The following is a 22423-nucleotide window of genomic DNA, read 5'->3' as shown; positions in this document are numbered from 1 at the left end:
TCATTTAGCTGCACACATCCAACACTATACAGTACATTAGTCATGCATTACCTTTCCCTGGCTGTCAAACAGAGCATGTGTGAGCGCAGGGTTTCCATCATACTCAGGGTACGGATTCCTCAAGGCTCTTGTGTCCATTTTCACAGCCTTGTTAAGTTATTTAAGAGTACTGCTGCACTTTATCTGGGCCAGATAAAAAATAATCTGCGGAGAGATGAAGCAATAAGAGGTTCAGGAGACAGAAGAGGCGAGTGAAATAGCAGTAAGCCTAAAAATTGTGACTTATTGATCTTATAAAATAATATACAGCCACATAACAGAGCCTTGCTGCACACACCCACACGCATGAAGTAATGACAGCTTAGCTCGCTGTAGCTTGCAGATAGCTTAGCTACGCAGATAAAACTAACAGCTAACACGTCGCACTGTGCTAACGTCGTTAAATTATAATAAAACACAACTGAATATCGAAATACGTAAACTATGTGATAAATCAAGAATAAACATAAAATTTGGATAATTCAAAGATGGATAGCTACCACTGCTAGTGCTGCACTGTTGATATTTAACCTTTCTTCATCTTTATATTATCTTGCGGATTGTAGCTTTGTTAGCGCGCTAGAGCCACCTGCCGGTGTGGAAGTATTACTACAACTAACAAAACTGGCCGTCGTGTCGAGGGGGGAAACGAATAATTTCTTCTAAACGTAAATAAAAATGACGACAAGAACATAAAAACAAATCAATACAACACATAGTACAAGCCAGATATCTACACATCATCTCCTTAGCCTCGCCTGAACAGACCTTTCCTTGATAGATGGATAGATAGATCATAAATCAAAATATAGAAACAATGAGGTAGGTAAAAGAAACAAATACAGTTAAAGGCTAAATTATATACAACTACTAAAATGATAAAATAACTAAAAATAGAATAGAGATACAGATATAACCATACCTATAACTATAATATAATTTGCTGAGTATACACAATGTTCAATGATGTTAATAAGCTATAGGACACTGTGCATTAGTGCAAGTCAGGTGGATATTGTTCAGATAGTTTGACTTGTCATAGTAGGAAAAGCACAGGTGTTAGTAATAAAATTAACAATAGCTCAGTTCTATCCAAATGTTCCCGTAAGCCATGAGTAATTTTATTATTTGCGTAAATAAGTCTCCTGTGAAAGAGGCCAGTTAAGAGCTATTAGTCTCTTTGCTTGCAAAATACACACTGATAAACATACACTGACTCCATTTTGTGTTTCTTTGGGTATAAACTGATAATAAGCATGCTAGGTTCAAAAAGGAGGTATAGTGAAACCAACTGTTCAATATGTGATGTTTCTCTCTGTATGTCTTACCAACCTACATTTATTTAGGCTCGGAAACACAATACAGTTCATAATTGAGTTTTAAAACATCAGCTGTTGGTGCAGATTTTGTGATTTGGAAAAAATTAGAGCAAAAGAGCTGCATAGAGGGTGTTTGTCACTAATAAAAATGACTACCCCATACACCCTTGGGTAGTTTTAACTTTAATAATGCATCATAGTTTATCAGTTTATGATATTTTGTAAGGAGCAATCTAAAAAAAGATTGCTTGCAGTTTAGTTCAAACTTGCAAGGTCTACTTTCATTTTTCAGTATTTTCAATTTTCAGCTCTTTTGAGATGTTTCCCTGCACAACAAGGAGCAGTCTAACATTGCTATTACTCCATTTATTAATACACTTGTCAAAAAGATAGTGGAAAGATTAAGGGTTTTTTTTCCATTAAAGATTGTGTTGTAGGAACTGCATTTACAAAATCATGGACTTCTTGCTAAACAAGAAGTCAGATGAATTGTTGATCAGATCCACTTCTTCTCATGGACGTTTAATTATCTCTGACAAAAGTGGAATTTGGTCAGTTACACAAACAGATTGGAGCTCAAGTTGAAATAATAAGTTATTTCAGTGCATATTGTTGCCCATGGAGCCCAGAATGACTTTGTCCCATAAGTGTATAATGAGACATTAGCCCATCAACATGAATGTTTCCAAAGGTTTAAGGTAATTGAACAATCATAGTCACCTACGCCTACACCAGAGCCAATCTTTCACCTTTTTAGCAATTCTCCTATTACGACTCCACACTAATGGTGCAAATGACTTCCAAACACACAGCCAAGCCTAAATTCATGATCACAGGGTGGAGCAGAGTTTAAACACACTGCTGTCATGGAAAGGTCATGTGCCACCAATCTGCTCTTGACCCTCTGCAAAGCCCAAACAACATGTCATTCGTGTGGATGGTGATGATAATTAATGTAGTCACAGAGAACATGGGGCTGGTATTGATTGGCTCTCTGCCGAGTCTCACTGCTGGTGTTCCACATTCTCACTTATTGCAGAGATGGGAGCTGCAGCAGCCCTGTAATCTCCCTTTGAATGTTCTGCCCTATGAACGGCACAGTTGAGAAAAAAAGTACATTGTTGTGTCAGTAAGACATTCAAAGGGGGAGTGCAATGGGATACGTCCCCTAAAGGGCTTTGATTAGTGTTCTCTCTTTGTTAATATGCCTCATTCGCTTCCCCTTCCCCCTTTTCCCCGCATTTTTCATCCTGTTTCTTTATGGATTTAGATGGCTCTCTGCTCAAGACTCAGTAAAATTCATCAAAACTGAGTCCTGATTAAATTATGCTACAGACCAAATATTTTAGTCTGACTTCAGTAAAGTAAAGGCATGTTTTTATAAAGACAATCCTTTGTGACAACAACATTAATCATCTAAGTCTTTTTTTAATATATGTTTTATAGCTTATTTAAATGTTTTTTGATAATACACATCATTATCAGTCTGTAGTTTAGAGGTTTGCCAGGCCTTGGACTCTGGAGTTTTTTTTAAACACTCATCTCAACTTCATGTAACGAGTTTTTGATTTGCTTATGCACAAGTTATTCTGATGTCTCTCTGTGTTCCTCATCTTGATGACTTGTATAACCTTGTCTCTGAAATGTGCAAATGAAGCTGACAGTTAGATCAGTCAGAGCGCCAGATTTGCAGCAGTCATCATGGCTACTCGTTTGTTTTTGTGTTTACTTCTCTGCTTTTTTTTCTGTGTGTGCTCCATTATTTCCCTTCAATTACAACCTGGCCCCCTGTCATTTCCATATCAATTGACCAGGCTGCAGGTGAAGGCCAATCATGCTGTACAAAGTATAGAATCTTTGCTCATATGCCTTGGGACTGTTTTACCTTGCCTTGAGGGACGGGGAATGGAAATGAGACTCAGATTGTGACAAGATTCAGAAGGAGACCTTCGGGCTTGATTAGAGCTCCTCGTTGAAAGACACATTATTGAGCTGAGTCTCCGTCCTATTACGCCTGTGGGAAAACCAGCTTCATGGGGAAAAAATATTAATTAGAGGTGATATTGATCATTTGTTTCTAGCACAGGACTGCATCTTGCAGATTGCTGTGGTCAAGTCATGCATTTACACTTTTAAAGGCAGACTTTTAAATGCACAATATGCAATTTCAGCCGCTAGGGGTCTCTCAATCAAAACAATAACAAAAGACGGGATGTGATGATGGTATGAAGTAGCGTGGGGATCATGGGAGTTGTTGTCTTCATTGTTAAATAACCAGCTTCTTTGGGGTAGGATTACTCCAGTGTTCATCATTCAGGATGTTTTTACCAGGAGCTGAATTAACTGCAGAGGTCTCCTTCTCTCCAAAAACAAATGTACACAGGGACTAAAACTGTAAAAATACTGAAAAAAGCCATTTCATGTAAAAAAAAAATCAATGTTTCTCTGACGATGTTCGGCGTGCACCGGACTTCCAGGAGGGGCTGCTAGCCGAGCTGCTACTAGCGTTTGCTCAGCTTGTTTCTCTGATAACTTAAGATCCAGACATCTGAGGACTAAAATCCTTCATCTGGTTAAACGATATAGTTAAAAACGACCAAGATCTAAAGTTTTTATCATAAAAATGTGGCTTAAAACTGAATAAAAGTCGATTTATGTATGAAGTATGCATCTTGTGCATGTATACTCCTTGGTAGAGGGGGTATGATGCCATTGACAGGCGACCAAATGAAATCCGCTGGCTCTGGAAGCTACGTAAACAGACCATGGGATTTCACTAGTTTTTCTCATTTTTAACTGGAAATGTCAACTTCTCAAATACATCTGTACATGTTCGAGCTGGAATCTAAGCCGAAATATGCAAGTGGACAATGTGAACAACATGTGGAAAAACCTTAGCAACAACCCTAGCAACCAAGATTACAGAAGTGACAGCTGTTTATGGGCATGCACGACAAGCCAACATCAACTCATTGGCAAAAAAAAAGTTTGCAACAAAGCATTCAGAGTTGAAGCCCTGGCTTTTGACTTGCAGGGAGCATTTTTACGTATGTATGTTCACCTAAAGTTTTGTAACTTTGACCATGTTTAACATAGATAGACTTGTTGACATCAAGAATAATACAGAATAACTCCAGCCTCCTTTAACTCCATATGGTGGTGTAGATGTAGCAAGTCATTCAAAACTTCATGCAGACCTGCTGACTAAGATCCAAGGCACTTGAACACAATCTGACAGCCTGAAAAACTGAACTTCAGATCATTTCTGACTGATTTGCCCCACAATGCATCACCTCTCTCTGCTTCTCCAACCCATCACCTCCTTCTCTCACTCCTTCTCCCTCCTCTCTGTCAGCATCCTCCTATGTCTCCCACTCCTCCTTGATATTCACGTGGACAGTCAGCCCGGCCTTCTGCTGGAGGGTGTGAACACTGCCAGAAGAGAGTCTCAGCAGGCTCCTAACTGTGATGAACAAAGCTGATCACTTGACCCCCCCAGTCGTAGCCTCCAGCATATTCTCCTACTCCGTCTGCAATTTAAAAAAAAAAAAAAAAACACTTCTCAGAGTCAGAGAGGCCTGCTTCCCTGTCTTTGCAGTCCAATACTGTGTTTGGAAATTGTGAGTGAATCAAATGGTTACTCCCTGTGCACGTTCAATGATTTACCAGGTGGTATGCTGAGTTGCAAAACCTGCTTTTGGCCATGGCTAAAGCCTGGGTTGAAAATTCACTGACTGGAAGCCATCTGACCTGAGAAAAACTGGCTTATCTTCATGCTACAAAAAGTGGCTGGTTAGAAAACTTTATTTTTTGGATGACCAGCCTGGTAATGTGCACTGGTATCCTGCCGTGCCTTGTCATTTCAGGAAGTTTGGTTCTGCGGTGGTATGGCCCGCAATTTTATCTCAGCTCTATCATAGGTTTGGATCCCACAAGAGGAGCTGACGCAGCAGCTGTGAGCATTTCCTTTGCCACCTTCCATTTGCACCTTCAACAGCAGAACTTACAGTATAAAGCAGTGCCAAAAGACACAATTAAAACCTCAATTTGAAGAGCGAGAGAAAAAACTTCCAGTATACCCACCCTGCCCCCCCAAGTGGACGGGATCCATTTTGGTCCCGGGGAAAGGCCTGACAGCTGAGATAAAGAACATTCTGGTCTCTGACATGCTGCCATGGCCCCATCTGTGGCAGCGCTAAAAATACACACAGTCTGGTGTCGCCATACCAGTCAACTGCCTAGGAGAGGGAGGGAGGCAAGGGGGATAGAGAAAGAAAGAGAGGTGACAGGCAGATAGACAGATACAACTTGAAACATTTGAGACAGTGCAGAGAGAAAGGGGATGAGACTGAAACAAGGGAGAGAAAGGTAACAGAAGAAATAGATAAGGGAGTACATAATGGAAGAAGGGGCATCTATATAGGTTTGCTCATGTAGTATTTCTATTGTGGGAAAGAGACATGAGCAGTGTACTTGAGTTACACCGACAGTACTAAATCTTCTGAGCTCATCCAGTACATGAAAAGCAAACACACAAAATCACTTTGGCTCCTGTGTGATTGCTTTTTGGGGAGAAGCCATTGACTGCAAATGCATATTACACACAAAAAATAAATACAATTACATGTTTTGCGTCCGTTCATATTGCAATACTGTACTTAAGATGATAACAGTCAGAGTATACCTTCCATGCGAAGTGTTGGTCATTATTGTACGCCCTATTGAAAAGCTTATTGCCGGAATCAGCCAGTATTTCCAGTTTCTTTGTCTGGCCAGTCCTACGCTATAATACATTTTGAACAGGTTCAACTTAGCAATGTAAGTTCCCCTGCTGCCTTAAAAATGTGAGTTATCGGAGCGTAAGTTGAATAATTAGTTCAAAGTTGTCTCGGGAGTTGTGAACATGTTAAACTGACTAAGATTAGTTAACTAAACTAGAGATAACAAGCACAATTAACTGTGTCAACAACTGTTCAGTCACATTGACAACAGGTCACAGTCAGATTTGACAAATAAGAGAATAAATAAGCATTCCATACACAAATACACATTTAGCATCACAAGTAAAGAAAATATCAACCATCTCCATGACAACCGAGCTAACACCATCCACTGATGAAGGCCATGAGATGCGGCTGAAAATGTCGTGTGAGTTGACCTCAGTGGTAAGAGGGTTTTTTTTTGTCAAATTGCTACATTTCCAAGGCCAATAATGAACCATCAAGCTCAAAAAGTGCTTTATTCTGCAACATACTTAAATAAGTGTTCTGGATTATCAAATATATTGAAGAAAACCACAGAAAAATAGGCCTATTGTTAAATACTGTATAGCCATACATGAATACAATACCATATGATATATTCAAAGAAGTATTCCAATCCTTTACTTAAGTAAAAGTACCAACATAGCAATGTAAAAACACTCCATTACAAGTTTAAGTCCTGCATGAGAAATCCTACTACAGTAAAAGTACACAGTTTTATTATTACAACATTATGAGCTTGATGTAGTTAAAGTATTGCAGTAAAAGTAGTGGTTTGGTCCCTCTGACTGACCGGAGGTGGAGCTAGTTTGAACTACTTTATATACAGTTAGCTAGTTTAGTCCAGTGGTTCCCTACCTAAGGGTCAGGGCCCCTCCAAAGTGTCACCAGATAAATCTGACGGGTTGTGAGATGATTAATGGGAGAGGAAAGAAGAAAAATCAAAGTTCTGATACACAAATCTGTTTTCAGTTTTGGGACTTTTTTGAGTTTTGGTGAAATATTGGATCATTTGAACATTTACTGAGATGAAACCATGTTAAAGGAAAAAAATCACTATTTGGTGGAGCTGTTAACAACTCATAGACATCTGAAAGGTGACCCCAACTGCACACTGCTTTTTGTAAGGCATCAAAAGATTACACAGAATAAAACATAAAATAACCATAAAATAAATAAATCATAACAAAATCATCACAAAAAAGATTGACTAAGCAATTGTTGGTTTACATTCCATTGGTCAGATCATTTTCTGGTAAAACAAAGAGATCTTTGGCACATTTGGATTTCATTAACCTCAAGGACTTGAGTTTCATTATAGTGGTGTGTGAAGATAGGATGGATCTTCACATTCATTGCTCTGAAAGCCAAATTACATTGTAGTGAATTTCTTTTGTTCTATCTCACACAGGCTCTGCCCTCTACTGGACTCTATGGGTAATACTCTCCTCCAATCACATGCACGCAATCACCCACTATAATTTGCATGTACATAGCTGCCCAATCAGGACACCCCTACCGATTGTGCGTGTCTCGCACACTATATAATTAGCGTCTCACTGCTGCTCACCATCCGTTGTTCTTCAGTGATGCAAAATGAGCACACTGATCTTACTTCTCCATGGATTGAGTCGCAGCTACAAACTGGGTTGGTTGGTCAAAAATATCCAAAATATTATTTCTACAAGACTGAGAAGGGTATAAATCTTTTGTTAGAATAGACCTTGTGAATTTGTTCACTCAATTTTATCAAGAAAATGAATTCTGTTCATAAAAGGTGTGGGGAGATGTGATGGGGACTGAGAGTGCAATGATATATTTTTGCAAGGATAAGGAATGCATTGGGTATGGCATTGATAAGAGATTTATATTATTTAAGGTTGCATCAAAGTCATATTTACAACAAAAATTACTGTAAGGTAATACATCCCCATTAGCATCTAATAGGTCCATTACGCACTAAAGATTTCTATCCATCCACTTCCTATAAAACAGAGATTTTCTTTTGTGAAGTATATATCTGTTGTTGCATAATGATGTATAGTGAGGTGTGAAGTGAAAAGTAAAAGTTGTTGGTGATGTTTAAAAAGCTTAAGCAATTTGGTGACATTGTAATCACATTTTAAGATAAATTCTATACAACCCATTTTGTCAAATATAATTTGAGGGAATATCTGCCAGATACTGCCAGGTGATTTAACAAACTGTTTCAGCCAGTCCTGTTTTGAATTTCCATTCACATATTCAAAGTCTATTGCCTTTAGTTCACCTTCAGAGAGGTCTTTGACTGAAATAGCTGTTTTGATACAGTGAGTTCGATTTCTCCATATAAAATTAAAGTTGAAATGGTTTATAGATGTAACAAAGTCTGAACTAAGTGCTAATGAAGATGCAGGGTGAACACCTCTAGAGATGATGTTTGTCAAATTAAGCAGCTTGCGTTCCTTCTGATCCTTTGTCACATAATACCCAGATATTTTACCACAGTTTTAGCAGGTATATCATAAATGATATTCAGTGCATGTTAATGAATAGACAGCAGTTCACATTTTTGGATTTTGAGGAATCGTCCAGAGGCCTTTGAAAAGAGTTCAATATTCTGTATGGCAACAAAAATCTGATGTTCATCCTTAAGGAACAGGGTTATGTCGTCTGCAAACTGACTTATTGCGAGCTCTATTCAAAATACATTAAGTTTTTACAAGTTCTCACAGTTCTTTATCATAATAGCCAGTATTTCTGACGCTAAAATGAATAGTCCTGTACTTGCCGGACAACCCTGCCGGATTCCTTTCTGTACATCAAAACGAAGCGAGGTACCATGAGGTCATGAAACAAAGCTAGCCTATTAATGTTCTTGAATAAAGTCTCCATGACCTTTATGAAACTGTCCCCAAAACCAAATGCCATCAGAGTATGGATCATGAAGGGTGTTCAATCATGTCAATGGCTTTTTTAAAATTGAGAAATGAAATGAAGCTCTTATCCTGAATCATTTCACTGTAATCTAGTATATCTAGAATAAGATGGATGTTATAAATAGATCTACCATTTAAGAAACCTGACTTAGTTTCACTGACTTGATAAATACCTTTTTTGAGACGAATTGTGTATATACTATGTTCTAATAGCTTATAGTCATTGTTCAACAATGTGACAGGTCTTAGATTGTCTATGATTTGCTCACCAAGAGCCTCAATCAACACCTTATACAGAAATTCCTTAATTTCACACCAAAAATGGTTTGTAAAAGTTTGCTGTGAGACCATCAGAGCCTGGGGATTTGTCCAAGTGTGAACAATTGAATGTATTTTCCAACTCTTCAAGCGTTATGTCTGCATCATGAATATTTTTGAACTCTCGATCAATTGTGGAAATCTTATCTTTAATCAGTTTACAAAACGTTAAGCAGTTGTGTTCAGAGTATGATGTTCTACACAAACGATTATAGAAGGAGAAGATTTCATTAGAAATTGTTTTGGCATCAGAGTTTTTTTTTCACTTTCAATCAACAATGTTTTGATGGCATTTCTCTCTTGATGGCTTTTCTCTAGTTTGCAAAAATAGGAAGTGTTTTGTTCTCCTTCTTCTAACCACTTAGCCTTTGATCAGCACCCTCAGCTTTGAAGACAAAGATGACATCAAGCTTGTTATGTAATTCCATAATTTTCTCTTTGTCCTCCTCTGTGGGATTACTTTTCTTACACTGTGTGTTCAACTCCTTAATTAAACCTTTTTCGTCTTTTCTAGCCATAAGAGCTTTTTCCTCACTAAAGGATATTGAATATTTTGTAACCTTATCTTTAAAGAATTCCCATTTGTTTACATATGACTGAATTTCAGGGTCGTTTAAAGGCTCCTCCAGCATGGTTCTGATGTTCTGACAGCAATTTTCATCCTTCAATAGACTTGAATTAAATTTCCAAAAACCATTGTTATTTCTGCTAGTATTAATTGGCTTCAGCTCCAACTGTATTAGACTGTGGTACGTTAAAGGCGCAATATCCATTAATAAATCAGAGACAGATTGTGATAAATTATGTGAAAGTAACCAATAATCAATTCTAGACTTACATGTTCTATCTGGTTTAAACCAGGAGTACTGTAATACCCCAGGGTTCTCGACTCTCCGTATATCCTCTAAACTCAGTGTGTTACAAAAGTCCATGATGGTGCTGTTAAAGTGTGTCAAACCTTGATGGGCACCTTTCCTTCAATTCATCTGGGGTCATATTAAAGTGTTCACCTACTATAATATTATCAGTAGAATAAAGGATTTTCATTTCCTCAATAAAGTGCTAATAATTGACATCAAATCCTTGTTCTGTGGGCTGTTATTGTAACCATTAAGATTGCAGAAGATAAAAAATGAATCGTCTATATTCACAACTAATACAATCCAATAACCATTTACATCTACTTTGTAAGATATGACCTTTCCTGGTCAATTGTTGAATAAAATAGCAACTCCACCTGAACGTGAAGAACCATGGCTAAATATCATTATATCCCCCCACTGGTTGGACCAGAATATGACATCATTTTCACTTGAATGACTTTCATGTAGAAATGCAATATGTACTTTTTGTTCCTTACACAATAAAAAGATTGCTTTCCTTTTAATCTTGTTTTGTAGACCTCTAGACAATAAAAGACATGAAAATAATAGAAAAAAAAATTAAAACAGACAAAAGGGAAAGGCACTTGTAGTGTTTGTAGACTCTAGTGTCTCTAACTAGACTAGTATTGCAAATGCAAACCCTTAATGAAATATTCTAATTAAACTTCCTGTCATAAGAACTACTTCTTTTGTGCTAAGTAATATAAACAGCATCACATTAAGAAAAACATGAATGAACAATCATTTAACAATTCACGTGTATGTGTACAGTGTAAGGATAAGCACTGGCACTGGAAGAGGGCGTTTTTGTTTTTTGATTAAATGTGCCATGGTAAGAAAAACAAAGTCTGAATGAACAACAGTCATTAAACCATCTTTATCAATAGATTATTTGTGAAAGTGTGTGTTAACAAATGCATGTAGATGTAACCTGGGCTGGTTTTACCTGTACCTATGGCACTAAAATAAGGCAGCCGTTGATGTAACCAGCTGAACTGCATTAAAAGGTTATTTGACCAAGTGATCTAGCTTCCTTTATCTTCGGCCACACTGCATCCCACGCCTCCTTGTCTGCTTTGAGCGGATCCTCAGTAAAGCAAACTCAGTACTCCTTACATGCAGTGTGATTCTTGGAAGCTCACCAGATTGCATCCCACTGAATCCTCATGGGGAATTGTACGATGATCTGTCGACTTTTGCCTTTGACCTCTCTTCCAATGTGATGTGCAGAGTCGACAGTGTCCTCCATCTTCCCTGTCCAGCGTGGAGCGATTTTGGACAAGATCTTGATTATTTTCTCTGGTGTTCTCTTGTTATCTTTCAGACTGTGGATGCGGAGACTCTGAGGCGTTTGTATCTCTCACTCTTTGTTTTCAGCTGTGACTACAGACACTTGCTTTTCCAAAGTTTTCACTTTATCTTTGCAGCCCTTGATTTCTTCAAAGATGAAATCCAAACTTCTTTGCCAGATTGGCAATTGCAAGAGTGTTCTCATTCAGCCGGGAGTTGAAGCTTTCTATCATGGAAGTAAGAGCTTTTGCAGCCTGGAAAATGGCAGCGTTGGATACATCTTCCTCTACAGCAAGGTCACAAGAGAGAGAATCCTCATCTTGTTTTCTCCTTCTGTTGGGCACAGGGATTTTTGTTGGCGTTTGGAAGTTTTCTTGCCCGAGATGCCAGTGTTAGTCTCCATGCTTGAGCTAGCTGCACTTGCATAATTGTGCACTTTGAGCGCCTTCTTTGCAGTAGTCAGTTGTAAATTTTTGCTGATGAGATAAAACTTAAAATGTTGGTTGTTGAATTACATTCATTGCCAGTTTCTTTTTAGTCAGGAAAGATAACTTTTTGTTTGACTTTAGGGACTGTGTAAACATAATTGAGCAAGGTAAGTCTGCTCAGGTCACCATCTTGCCAACTCTACTCATGGATGTATAATCCAAGTAAGAAAAAAGTCACAGTGTTGATGAACTCTGACGCATAAAGTTGTGGAAATTCCACTGAGATGTTGTCTGGCGGCTGAGCGGTTTAGCTATCTGAGGCTCATGCTAATGCTAAACTAACATCTTGAACAGAAGCAGCTGCTTGGTTAATGCAGGCTGAGAGCTGAGTGTCAGACAGCAGGTTTCTAATTACACATGCTTCCAACAAAATCAACACAAAAGTGATGGGCTGTATAAGCGACACTCCCCTGCTTTGAGTATGAATGCATTTTAGTGGTGGCAGTAATTGGACTGATAAAGTCGGAGCGACAGTATTGTTTGTCTCTGGGACATCCGTCCAGCTGAGCAGCTGTTTCCAGCAGCTGGACATTAGCTACAGTGAACAACACAAATCACTCCATCATGCATATCAGGTCTGCAGATTTTTTATAGTAGACCAGTCAGACTGAAATCCATTGTGGGGAGATTGGGGTAACCTGTTTTACATTTATACAATAATGTTACGGGTTATTTACTATTGTAGGCTGTGGTAATTTTGATTAAATGTTAATTAATTGTTAGATTATGTCCAACACATCTACTTTGATCTAATTAATGTCCTCTAGAGAAACTGGAAGTTGTGCAGCTTTTTGCTGTGTTTAATACTTTGGATTTTGTCGGGCCAGTTGTTGAATAGTGACAGACGGGAAGTCATTATTTGTGTTATTTAATTTATCATTTAAGTAACTTGGTGTTTACTTGATCTTTTCTTTTAAATCCTAATGTAGCCTACTCATATTTTGTGTCAAACATAGGTAACGTCAGTGGTCAACATGGTTTTATTACGGAAAAACGTCCAACATATTTAATAAATTATTAATAATTAGCTGATAAGTGATTGTTTACACAGATGACTATCATGCAATTAAATTAATTAAATTTTAATGCAATTAAAAAGGCCAGATTTGTAAATATTAAAAATGATCACAATTGCATCAATTGTTGGCAACTTTACTACTAAACCAAAACAAGATTATCAGCTTTGACTTTATTAAGTTCTAAGTTGAGGACAGTGTTTGTTGATGCTGCAACAAACGTTGTCCTCAATGACACAGTTGTACTCAAAGTGAAATGGGTGCAGACAAAGAAAGCTGATTACAGGCAATGCACGCACTTTTACATATCTCTTTCTCTTTCCCAGTCCTCCTCCAGCAAACCCCTCTCCCTGAAATTAAGTTATGAAAATTTGATCAGGGTCTTAATCTAAAAAGTGCTCGTCTCTTCTTGCACTTTAACAGCAATCTGTGTGACGGGGAAACAGGGTATTCAGGGAGGTATTTATGGTGTGGATAAAAGGGAGCAGTGGCAGAATGGTGTTATTTTCCCTGTCAACATCCTCATCATGCTTCTCCCTGTGCTGCACACAAGCCTGAGGAAACATGCTTTCAACACACACACACACACACACACACACACACACACACACACACACACACACACACGCACACACACATCACTTTCAAATCTCTGATGGTTGTAACCACACAGCTTTGAAAATTGTATGTAATGAAGATGATGAAATGGTCAACATTGCCACAGTTTCAGACAAATAAAATGATGCTTTCCTGCAATTCTTCTAAAGACCACTAGGTGGACTCCTTGTAATAACTTGGCCTCACTTTTTGAATTTACCTTCACATACCATAGTATACTGGGAGCAGTTTCTTCATCATTATAGTGACTGTGGAAGTTGATTCTCTCCTTCCAAAAAAATGAGCCTATTGTTTGCAATGACAATAAATCCACATTTGATTGTTTCTTTCTTTTCCTTCTGCCACCATCCTCCTGTCCCTCCTCCTCCTTCCTCCAGCATTTGGCTCAGCAATCTGCACCCCATGCACAGCCGTGCTGAGTGCCTCCTCTCCCCCCTAATGGTTGATCCTCAGCAATAGGGACTGTTTAGCTTTCCTAATTAGAGAGCAAATGCTAAGCACTTGCAGCCTCCCTGAGTGGACTTAATAAACAGGCTCCTCATTAAAACTAGGCACCACTCTGATTGTGTGGAGCCATGAGACCCCCACCTCTTCCTCCTCCCCACTAAACAGCCATCCTTCCACCACCATCACCATGCCTCCCTTCATCCATTCTTTTCCTGGCTCAATCAGGATCCCATGAAGGTCTCAGATATGGAGGGAGGCACAGATAAAGTCTAACAAAAAAAGCTCAGGGAGGGGTTGAAATTAAGATTCTGTTCTGTCCGTGGATCTCATGCTGCTCCTTACAACACCCAAAGAAAACCAAAACAAAACAAAACAAAAAACCCTCACAAACGTAATTCATTAGCCTACTGGAGCTGAGAAAAAAAGAGAAATTAAATCAAGAAATCAAGGAGGGGTAAGGAAGGTATCTGAGGAGTGAAGGCGTAGAGCTGAGGAGGCTCCCCAGTCCTGATCTGAAGCACCCGTTGGAGTGTGGAGCTGGAAACGTAAAGATGGTATCCAATCGTATAGGTGGACAATGCATGATCGAGATATATGGTAAAGATAGAAACATTATTAAAGCAAGCAAATTTTATTATTTCTCTGTAATCAGATATTATTGTCAGTGACCAAACAATCCACCAACTGTCATCAGATTCTGATTCAAATGTTGCTGAATCCTAATTAGTGCTCGGAAATGTAACATCACCTTTTTTCAACTAAGCTCCGTCCTCTTAAAGGTGATGTATCATGAACATTTCCAGGTCTATATTTTTATTCTATGGCTCTACTGGGATATCTTTGCTTGATTTGCAGTTCAAAAAAGCTCTTTATCTATGCAGCCCCTCAGTTCAGCCTCTTCACGGCCCCCCTCCCAACAAGCCCACTCTGTTCTGATTGGTTGGCCTCCGAAGGCTACACAAACAAACAATAGTAGTCGGATTTTGCTTATTTTTCTTCTTCATTACTCGAAGTGGAAACCCCTCAAATACATCTGTGCATGTTTGAGCCAGAATCTGATCTGAACTATGCCAGTGAAAAAGCCATGGAACAACCTTGGCAACAACCTAAGCAACAAAGGCTACAGAACAGATGACCATTTGTGGGTATGTGCGAGCAATCTGATGTCATCGTGAGGAGGAAGTAGAGGTAAGATTGCAAACGAAGCATTCAGAGCAAGTGGCAACAACCACGGCTTGAAACTGAAGCCAATTTGGAAGTCCCTTAAAGTGCAATAACACTGATGGCCGCTATGTGCTGGCTCCAAAGCATCCCTGGCTCCAACTGACTCCCATTTAAGAAGCATCAACTTCTCTCATGAAATACTAAGTCAATAAATTCTCTCAATAAGTCACAATCGCTAAATTCAGGCCCTCTAAGAAGTGTGCTGGTGGTCATTTTGGAAATTATTGCTCCGTTAATAAGATATAAAGATGAATAGTAGCTTTGATGTCTGCTGTGTGGGCGTTGATTGACAGTTGTTATTGACAGCTGGCTCACCTGCCGCTCTCCCCTGCCGTGTTAGTTAGCTAATATTAGCACAAGTCTGCACCACTCAGTGTTCCCAGTAAATTAGCGTTAGCTTCAGTCCAACTTAGCGGGCGTGTTTCCAGACTCCTTATTTAGAAGGTCCTCGCTCCAAACAGAAAAGATGGCGCTGACCGTAAGCAACAACTCTGGGCTTTTGGAACTTTGACTATGTTTAACATAGACATCAGACACCATAACAGTATAAAAATAAAGTCACAACTAGCATGTTATGTCTCCTTTAAAACCAATGAGACAAGCACAGAGAGAAAAAGAATTACATCCTACATCCTCATGTGAAATAACCAAAATTGTTCTAACTTTGGCAGGAAAGAGTGTATTAATGTAGAATCCCATTGCTCATACTAAGAAGATGATTGAGAAAATACATTTTCAGGACCTTTAAGGACTGGTAAGTGTGTATAATAATCTATGTAATGGAACTATTATACCATAAGTAGTCAAGAAATATCTATCAGCCTTCAAAAGCCAACACTTGCACCCACACTCGCATGTACAATTGTGACATTCACTGATTTCTGCAGAATCACACACTAACAAACTTCTCATCTCAAAAGCCTGATGACATGATCAGGAAGCGGCACACGATTCTAACCGCCTCCACCTCCCTCCCTCCCTCCCCCGCAGAGCTGAAGTTCTTGCCTCGCTGCAGGGAAGCCTGCTCAGACACTTAGGCTAACCGTCGGTTAACAGGTAGAACTACCTGGAACCCCTCTGTGAGTTAGAAGACACGCTGAGCATGTCTCATCATTCAAAATCACATTAGGGCACTGCGCCTGAAAACATCACAGTGAATGAAGAGAATAAACATTAAAGGATGTTTACTTGTGTTTTAGTCTGTGTTAAATTAGATGTACAACCTTTGGCAAACTGTTTTTATGCTTAACAGCCACACTGGTAATAAGAGTGTGGCTCTGATGCGTATTTGATTGCTTTACTGCATTTAAATTATTTAACCAAATTCATGAGTCACATCTTCGGAGCTCAACAGTCATTGTTGTGACGGTTTGTGCGCTGCCTCTCCCAAAAGATTACCTGTCAACACACACTTGTCAACAGTGTGTCAACGAAGCTAATTGTCTGTAATTTTCTGGAGATGTCATTTGGTTCTTTGTTCAGCCACAGTGACTGCACATGCACCCATTTCTTTTTCTATTAAAGAAAGAAGTAAACGTGGGAAGGGAGATAATATACGTTTTTATGTATTTAAATGTATTTTGTTTGTGTAATTTAATTGGCTTTTTTATCCATCCATCCATTGTCATCCTTCTTTTCATTTATTTATGGGATGAAAGATAAACATGGGAAGGTTTACACCAATGATAAGAAAGGCTAAAGTTTTCATGAACTGTATCTACAATGTATCTAGGATGAATCACTATTTTGTTATTAGCCAACAGACCCGTGACTTAACCATAGAAACAGGAGTGTGTTTTTGAAAAGGCCTGGTACAATTGCAGGCGCATGAAATCATGCTGCGCTGCCATGCGGACTGCCCTTTGCCTCCCCCTCTCTTCCGTGCCTCCTCTCCTCTCTGGCCCATCTCTCCCAGCATCCCCATCCTCTCTCCCTTCTCCTCCATCCTATGCTTAAATCTTTTGAAGCGCAGATGTGGGCTGACAGTGGTTATTTCTCATCACAGCGCGACAGTTTTATGTGTCAGAAGCGCTCAATATACATCGAATAGAAGTGTACAGGGTCGTTATGAATCCCAACACCTTGGAGTAGAAGACGGGGCCCAGCCATCCCGGGACCTGCCAATACTGTCATGTTTTATACTCGTCCCCCACTCCGAGTTTGTGTGCAGATGCATCTGTGTGTCCAAGGGAGGGTTCATGAGGTTACGGCCACAAGCTAGCCAGGCCCAGCATTCTGCCCTCTGCATAGCTGGAGGGTCAGTGTCATGGCTCTTGGCATAAATAGCACAAAAGGGCCAAAGCACAGTGTTTAGAGAGAGCACGGCCTGTGTGTTTCCCGGTGATGTTTCAGCTGACTGCACGGACAGTGGTTAAGAAGCTACTTCAATGGAAAATGAAGTTTCTCATATTTAAAAAGCAACACATTTCAAGATTTTTACTTCTCAGGTAACATGCGACTCAAATGAACTGGACATTAAAGGTTCAGCAAAACCGAAGCTCTCCTTATTGGCACTCAACTCCATATTCAGTCATCCCCCATACCTCATTTCACCTTTGATGGCCAGGACATCCCCCTTTCCTCCTCAGTCACTAATCTGGGTGGTTTGACCCTCAGCTGACTTTTGATGACCACATAAGACATCTAAAGAAAAGCTCTTTCTACCATCTCAAAAACATCTCTAAACTCTACCTCTCTCTAACCCTGTCAGATGCAGAGAATCTTGTCCATGCCTTTAAATCCTCAAGACCGGACTACTGCAATGTGTTCTTCACAGGGATCCCTGGCAGGAGCCTCCAGAAGCTCCAGTACACAGAACAGCGCTGCCAGGATCCTGATGAGTGCAAAAACACGAACATATAACACCAATTCTGTTTTCATTGCACTGGCTCCCTGTCTCCTTCAGGATTGACTACAAAGTCCTGCTACTCACAGACAAATCCATCAATGGACATGGGCCTTCCTACCTACAGGAACTGATCATACCACAAACCTCCACCTGCACCCTCAGATCCTCCGGGCCCCCAGTACTAAGCTCAGCACCATGGGGGATTGAGCCTTGTGCTTTGTGCTTGTGGAACAGCCTTCCTAACCATCTGAGGGCAGTACAGACCTTAGACTCTTTTAAAAAAAAGGCCTAAAAACCTTAATATTCAGGAAGGCTTTTTTTAAAATCCTAACTCGTATGACTATTTTATTTATTTTTCCTTATGTGAGTTTCACTATGAATGAAATGTGCAGTACAAATTAAGTGTATTATTATTATTATTTTTTACCATAGAGAATGATTCTCTCTCTCTGTTTTTCATTTGATAGGCAGCAACAGAGGATGTGCTTGCTTAATTAAGAGGCAAACACATGCATGGCAAGCCTTTATCCATGCACACATGTAAAGGTAAGCACACACACACACACTCATGCACACAGCTCTCACTCCACATTGAGCACACTCTTCCTTCCCGGTAAAAGAAACAATCCATCCGCTAAGCCGTATACCCAACGGCAGCTCACAAGTGCACTCAATGCCCCGATTCCAATTTGGAGCCGCTTCTGCACACAAAGAGACTCTGCTTATGATACATGTTGGCCTCGCTGACTGTGGAGATCTAATATCCACTTTGAGTCATCATCTGTGGAGGGTAAAACAGCAGCCGTTTTCTTTCTATTTGGCTGCAGGTACGTTGAAGTGCATTAAATTCCCATTAGGGGGCCTTAGGTCTGTGTTTTCACCCGTGGTAGCTGACTAATGGGAGAACCAGGCCGGGATGAATCCGTCATGGTTTAGCTGCACCAATGGTGGCCATAGCTTGGCCCTGGTGAATGCAGCCACAATAGGGTCTCTGCTTTGCTCAAAGACCGCTATTGATCTGTGAGTGGCTGGGAATCAGAGGAACGTGAAGGGAATCATAAGGCTGGCAGTTAACTCCCTGCCTTAGCGCCCCATAACTTCTCCCCCGCAGAGAGAAGGACCCCTGCTAGCAGCCCAGGCTCTAGCCAAGGACCCCTCTTATTGTAATGTGCTATAAGGGTCATTCTGTAATCAGAATCTGTGGATAGCCACAGTACCTGAAGGGGGCTTATGGTGTTAATTGGAGCCATTGCTTAATTTACTTGAAACCACTGCTTCACATGGCATATTTATTATCACTTATTGATGCAAGGATCCATTACAGCAGTTCACAAAACTCCCCATAAAGCCAACATTTTCACAAATACATCAAGGTAGCATTCTAGGCAAGATGGACAAAAACTGTTTGCCCTCTCGTCTTAAAACACCTGACGCCTGATTGAAGTTCCCACCCATATTGACTACAGCGCAATGTAGCACTCAACTACATTAACAATTTTGTATTGACCTCTAACTTAGAAATGACTTCTACAGTATACTGTAAGATTGTCCTCTCATGAGAGGAAATGACAATGTCAGATTTCAACATAGGAAATTGATGTTTGCTTGCTAATCCTTAAAATTTTCATGAAATCATGTTTTAATACTCAGCAACAGCAACTTAGACCATACTTATAGCATATTAAGGCCCCTGTGAGTATGTTTTATGTAATTGCAGTGTCATTCAAATTACTCTGATGGCAAATCCTACATACTGCTTAGTGGCTACCAAATTAAAATGGTACATTGTATATAAAAGCACATTTGAAGAACCAAAGGAAAGTGGTAGGAACAACAAGAAGTATTCAAATTTCATTAATATCAACTAACTTAATATTGTCAAAAAAGCCTATACTCTCAATAATAATAATAAATAATATTAAATATTATTTATTATTATCATACGATTATTATTATTATTATTTTAAACATTTTTCACTTGGGATGTGCTTTAATCATCAAGCAAGCAAGTTAGTTTGGCAGCAAAGGGGACAGGCAACATTTAACAGGTAAATCTCATTTTCTTTAAGTAAACAGTGACCAGCCAGAAATTAAATGTTTCCCCCACAAAGCTAAGCAGCATGAAGAGTAAAAAGTCCCATAAAAATGACTGATTATACAGAAATAAACTGCTCATCATTTGACAGAACAGGCTTCCTTTTTGTTTATGTAAAATCCAAACCCTCCCTGAATCCATTTTAAGAACATTCTAATGTGTTTTTATTCAGCTACAAAAGCTTCAACAAAAACTGATACATATATTATTTAAAAATAGGTATTTCATTTGCTAATCACTTGTTTTCACCTACCAAATATCATTATGTGCTGAGGAGTAGCAGCGCTGCAAGAGCCCAACTCTGTGGGAGGTTTTCTGTCTTTATGAGCACCAACTCACCCAATTATGCATTTTTCAAGCAGGCTGACCAAACACATATCACAGCATGAGAAAACAGTGATGTTACAGCAACACAGAACTACTCATTAACGGAGCATCTCACAACAGCCTGCTTACCCCACTCTGTCTTTCTTTCTTTCTTTTTTTTTTTTTTTTTAATTCACATCATGTGTCTCACTTTGTGCTATTCTTGCTTAGCACGTTCATGTCCAACTTGACCCCTTCATTAATAATGAGCGAGGATAAGGTGTGGCCCTGTCTTTCACGTGCTGCTGTCTGCGTGTGTGTGTGTGTGTTCCTAACTGGTTACTTGAAATGCAGAAATAGGTCCCCAGGATGTCCACTGACTCAAACAGAAAATGGAGGTCTGGCACAGTCAGGAGAACATGTAAAAGGGTCAGAATGAGCTTCACATCCGACAAAGTGTTCTTTTAAAGAGGCTCACAATTGTGCAAAAAGAACATTATCAAAAGGTAACAGGTGAAAAAAAGACTTACATTACATTAAAAGGAATAGTTTAAAATTTTAGGAAATATACTTATTTGGACAGAGCAAGGCAAGCAGTTTCCCCATTTCCAGTCTTTATGCTAAGCTAAGCTAATTTCCTGCTAGGTGTAGCTTCATATTTACTGTACATATGTAAGAGTGGTATATCAATTTCCTCATCTAATTCTCAGCAAGGAGCATATTTTCTAAAATGTCAAGACTATTGCTTTAAAATGTAATGAATTTAAAGTTGTGAACACAACACTGTCATCTCATCACCTTTCCAGTTGCTATGTTGAACTTGTTAGCAAACAGTTGCTTATTTACACATCCAGCAGTTACAGAGCGACATAATCATTCATTTAGAGTCGTGTTTCTGTCCACCTGGTGAATGTTAGTCTGTAACTCTCCATTAGCTCTGTCTGTACCAACTCCTGAGGGAAATATCTGGCTCTTTATCTGCTAAATGCTCCACTATGTTCACCAGGTAGTTGTTGTGTCTGTTTGTCATTTGGTGCTGAGCAGGTAGTGTATAGTGGGTTTTTAAAACCTTTTCTCTGAAAACAGCTGCCTCTTTAGGCTGAAAACGACGCTGTGCGAGTGAACAAAAACATTAAAGTTGCAGCTGGACAGCTAAACAATGAGCTGAAAATCACTATAAAGCTCCATAAAGCCGAGGAGAGCTGCAGAGTCAAATGATAATTCTCTGCAGGTTCTCTAACATTACACATTGTCATTTGATACAGTGTTATATTAAAAAAATGTGATTATAGCTGCTATATCCAATCCTATATAGTCGTGTAAAGACCAAACACTGAAAACTGAAATCAGAAGTTTAGCCAGTTTGAGTCTATCAACTCTAACAGCTGATCATTTCTAATTTTAGTATCAACTTGTGTCATTAGGGATTATGTGGCTAAATACTGTACATACAAAGAACATTTTAAGTTTGCAGAGTATGATCACCAAGGGGATTATAGCCCACACTCAACCGTCTCTCTACTCGTTTCTTTTGTCCAGACATAGCAGTTGGATATCCCTCCTCCCATGTTTGAACACAGCCAGTGAAGTGGTGGTGAGAGAGATGCATACTGATACAAAGGCAACTCGACCTCGAGGAGCCTTATCTCTGCTGTCAGCCGGAGCCATTGTCCAAGGATATACTTCACTGAGAGGCAGCATGTGTGACGTACTGTATATATCACAGAAAAGCTCTGCAAACACAGGCAAAGATTCATGCTTCTCAAAAAATATTCAGGTGGAAAAATTTTCACCTTCTTGCAAAAGACGCTGATTAAAAGTCTTTGTTCCAAAGATTGTTACTTAGTTTG

At 39.4% G+C, this 22423-nt stretch overlaps 1 protein-coding gene and 1 long non-coding RNA gene across 4 annotated transcripts in view; one reads left to right on the top strand and one right to left on the bottom strand.

Annotated features, from left to right (window-relative positions):
* lancl1 (LanC antibiotic synthetase component C-like 1 (bacterial)) overlaps positions 1-22423 on the bottom strand; it is a 54316-nt gene that overhangs the window by 7647 nt on the left and 24246 nt on the right. The window contains exons 1-2 of one of the 3 annotated variants that reach the window (XM_042405409.1): positions 540-644; positions 52-204 (exon numbers count right to left, since the gene is read on the bottom strand). In XM_042405409.1, the coding sequence (XP_042261343.1) occupies positions 52-138 (87 nt within the window). In that variant the 5' untranslated portion in view covers positions 139-204; positions 540-644. The other 2 variants (XM_042405410.1, XM_042405411.1) reach the window with 2 other exon arrangements.
* Positions 178-22372, top strand: LOC121892378. The gene is made up of 4 exons (XR_006094403.1): positions 178-262; positions 18640-18718; positions 20928-21079; positions 22113-22372. It is a non-coding gene; the product is annotated as an uncharacterized LOC121892378 (long non-coding RNA).

The sequence above is a fragment of the Thunnus maccoyii genome, chromosome 24 (assembly GCF_910596095.1).
Source record: "Thunnus maccoyii chromosome 24, fThuMac1.1, whole genome shotgun sequence".
NCBI classification, from domain to species: Eukaryota; Metazoa; Chordata; class Actinopteri; order Scombriformes; family Scombridae; genus Thunnus; species Thunnus maccoyii.
Note: the sequence above shows the minus strand (reverse complement) of the source record. Positions and strands in the feature narration are given on the sequence as shown.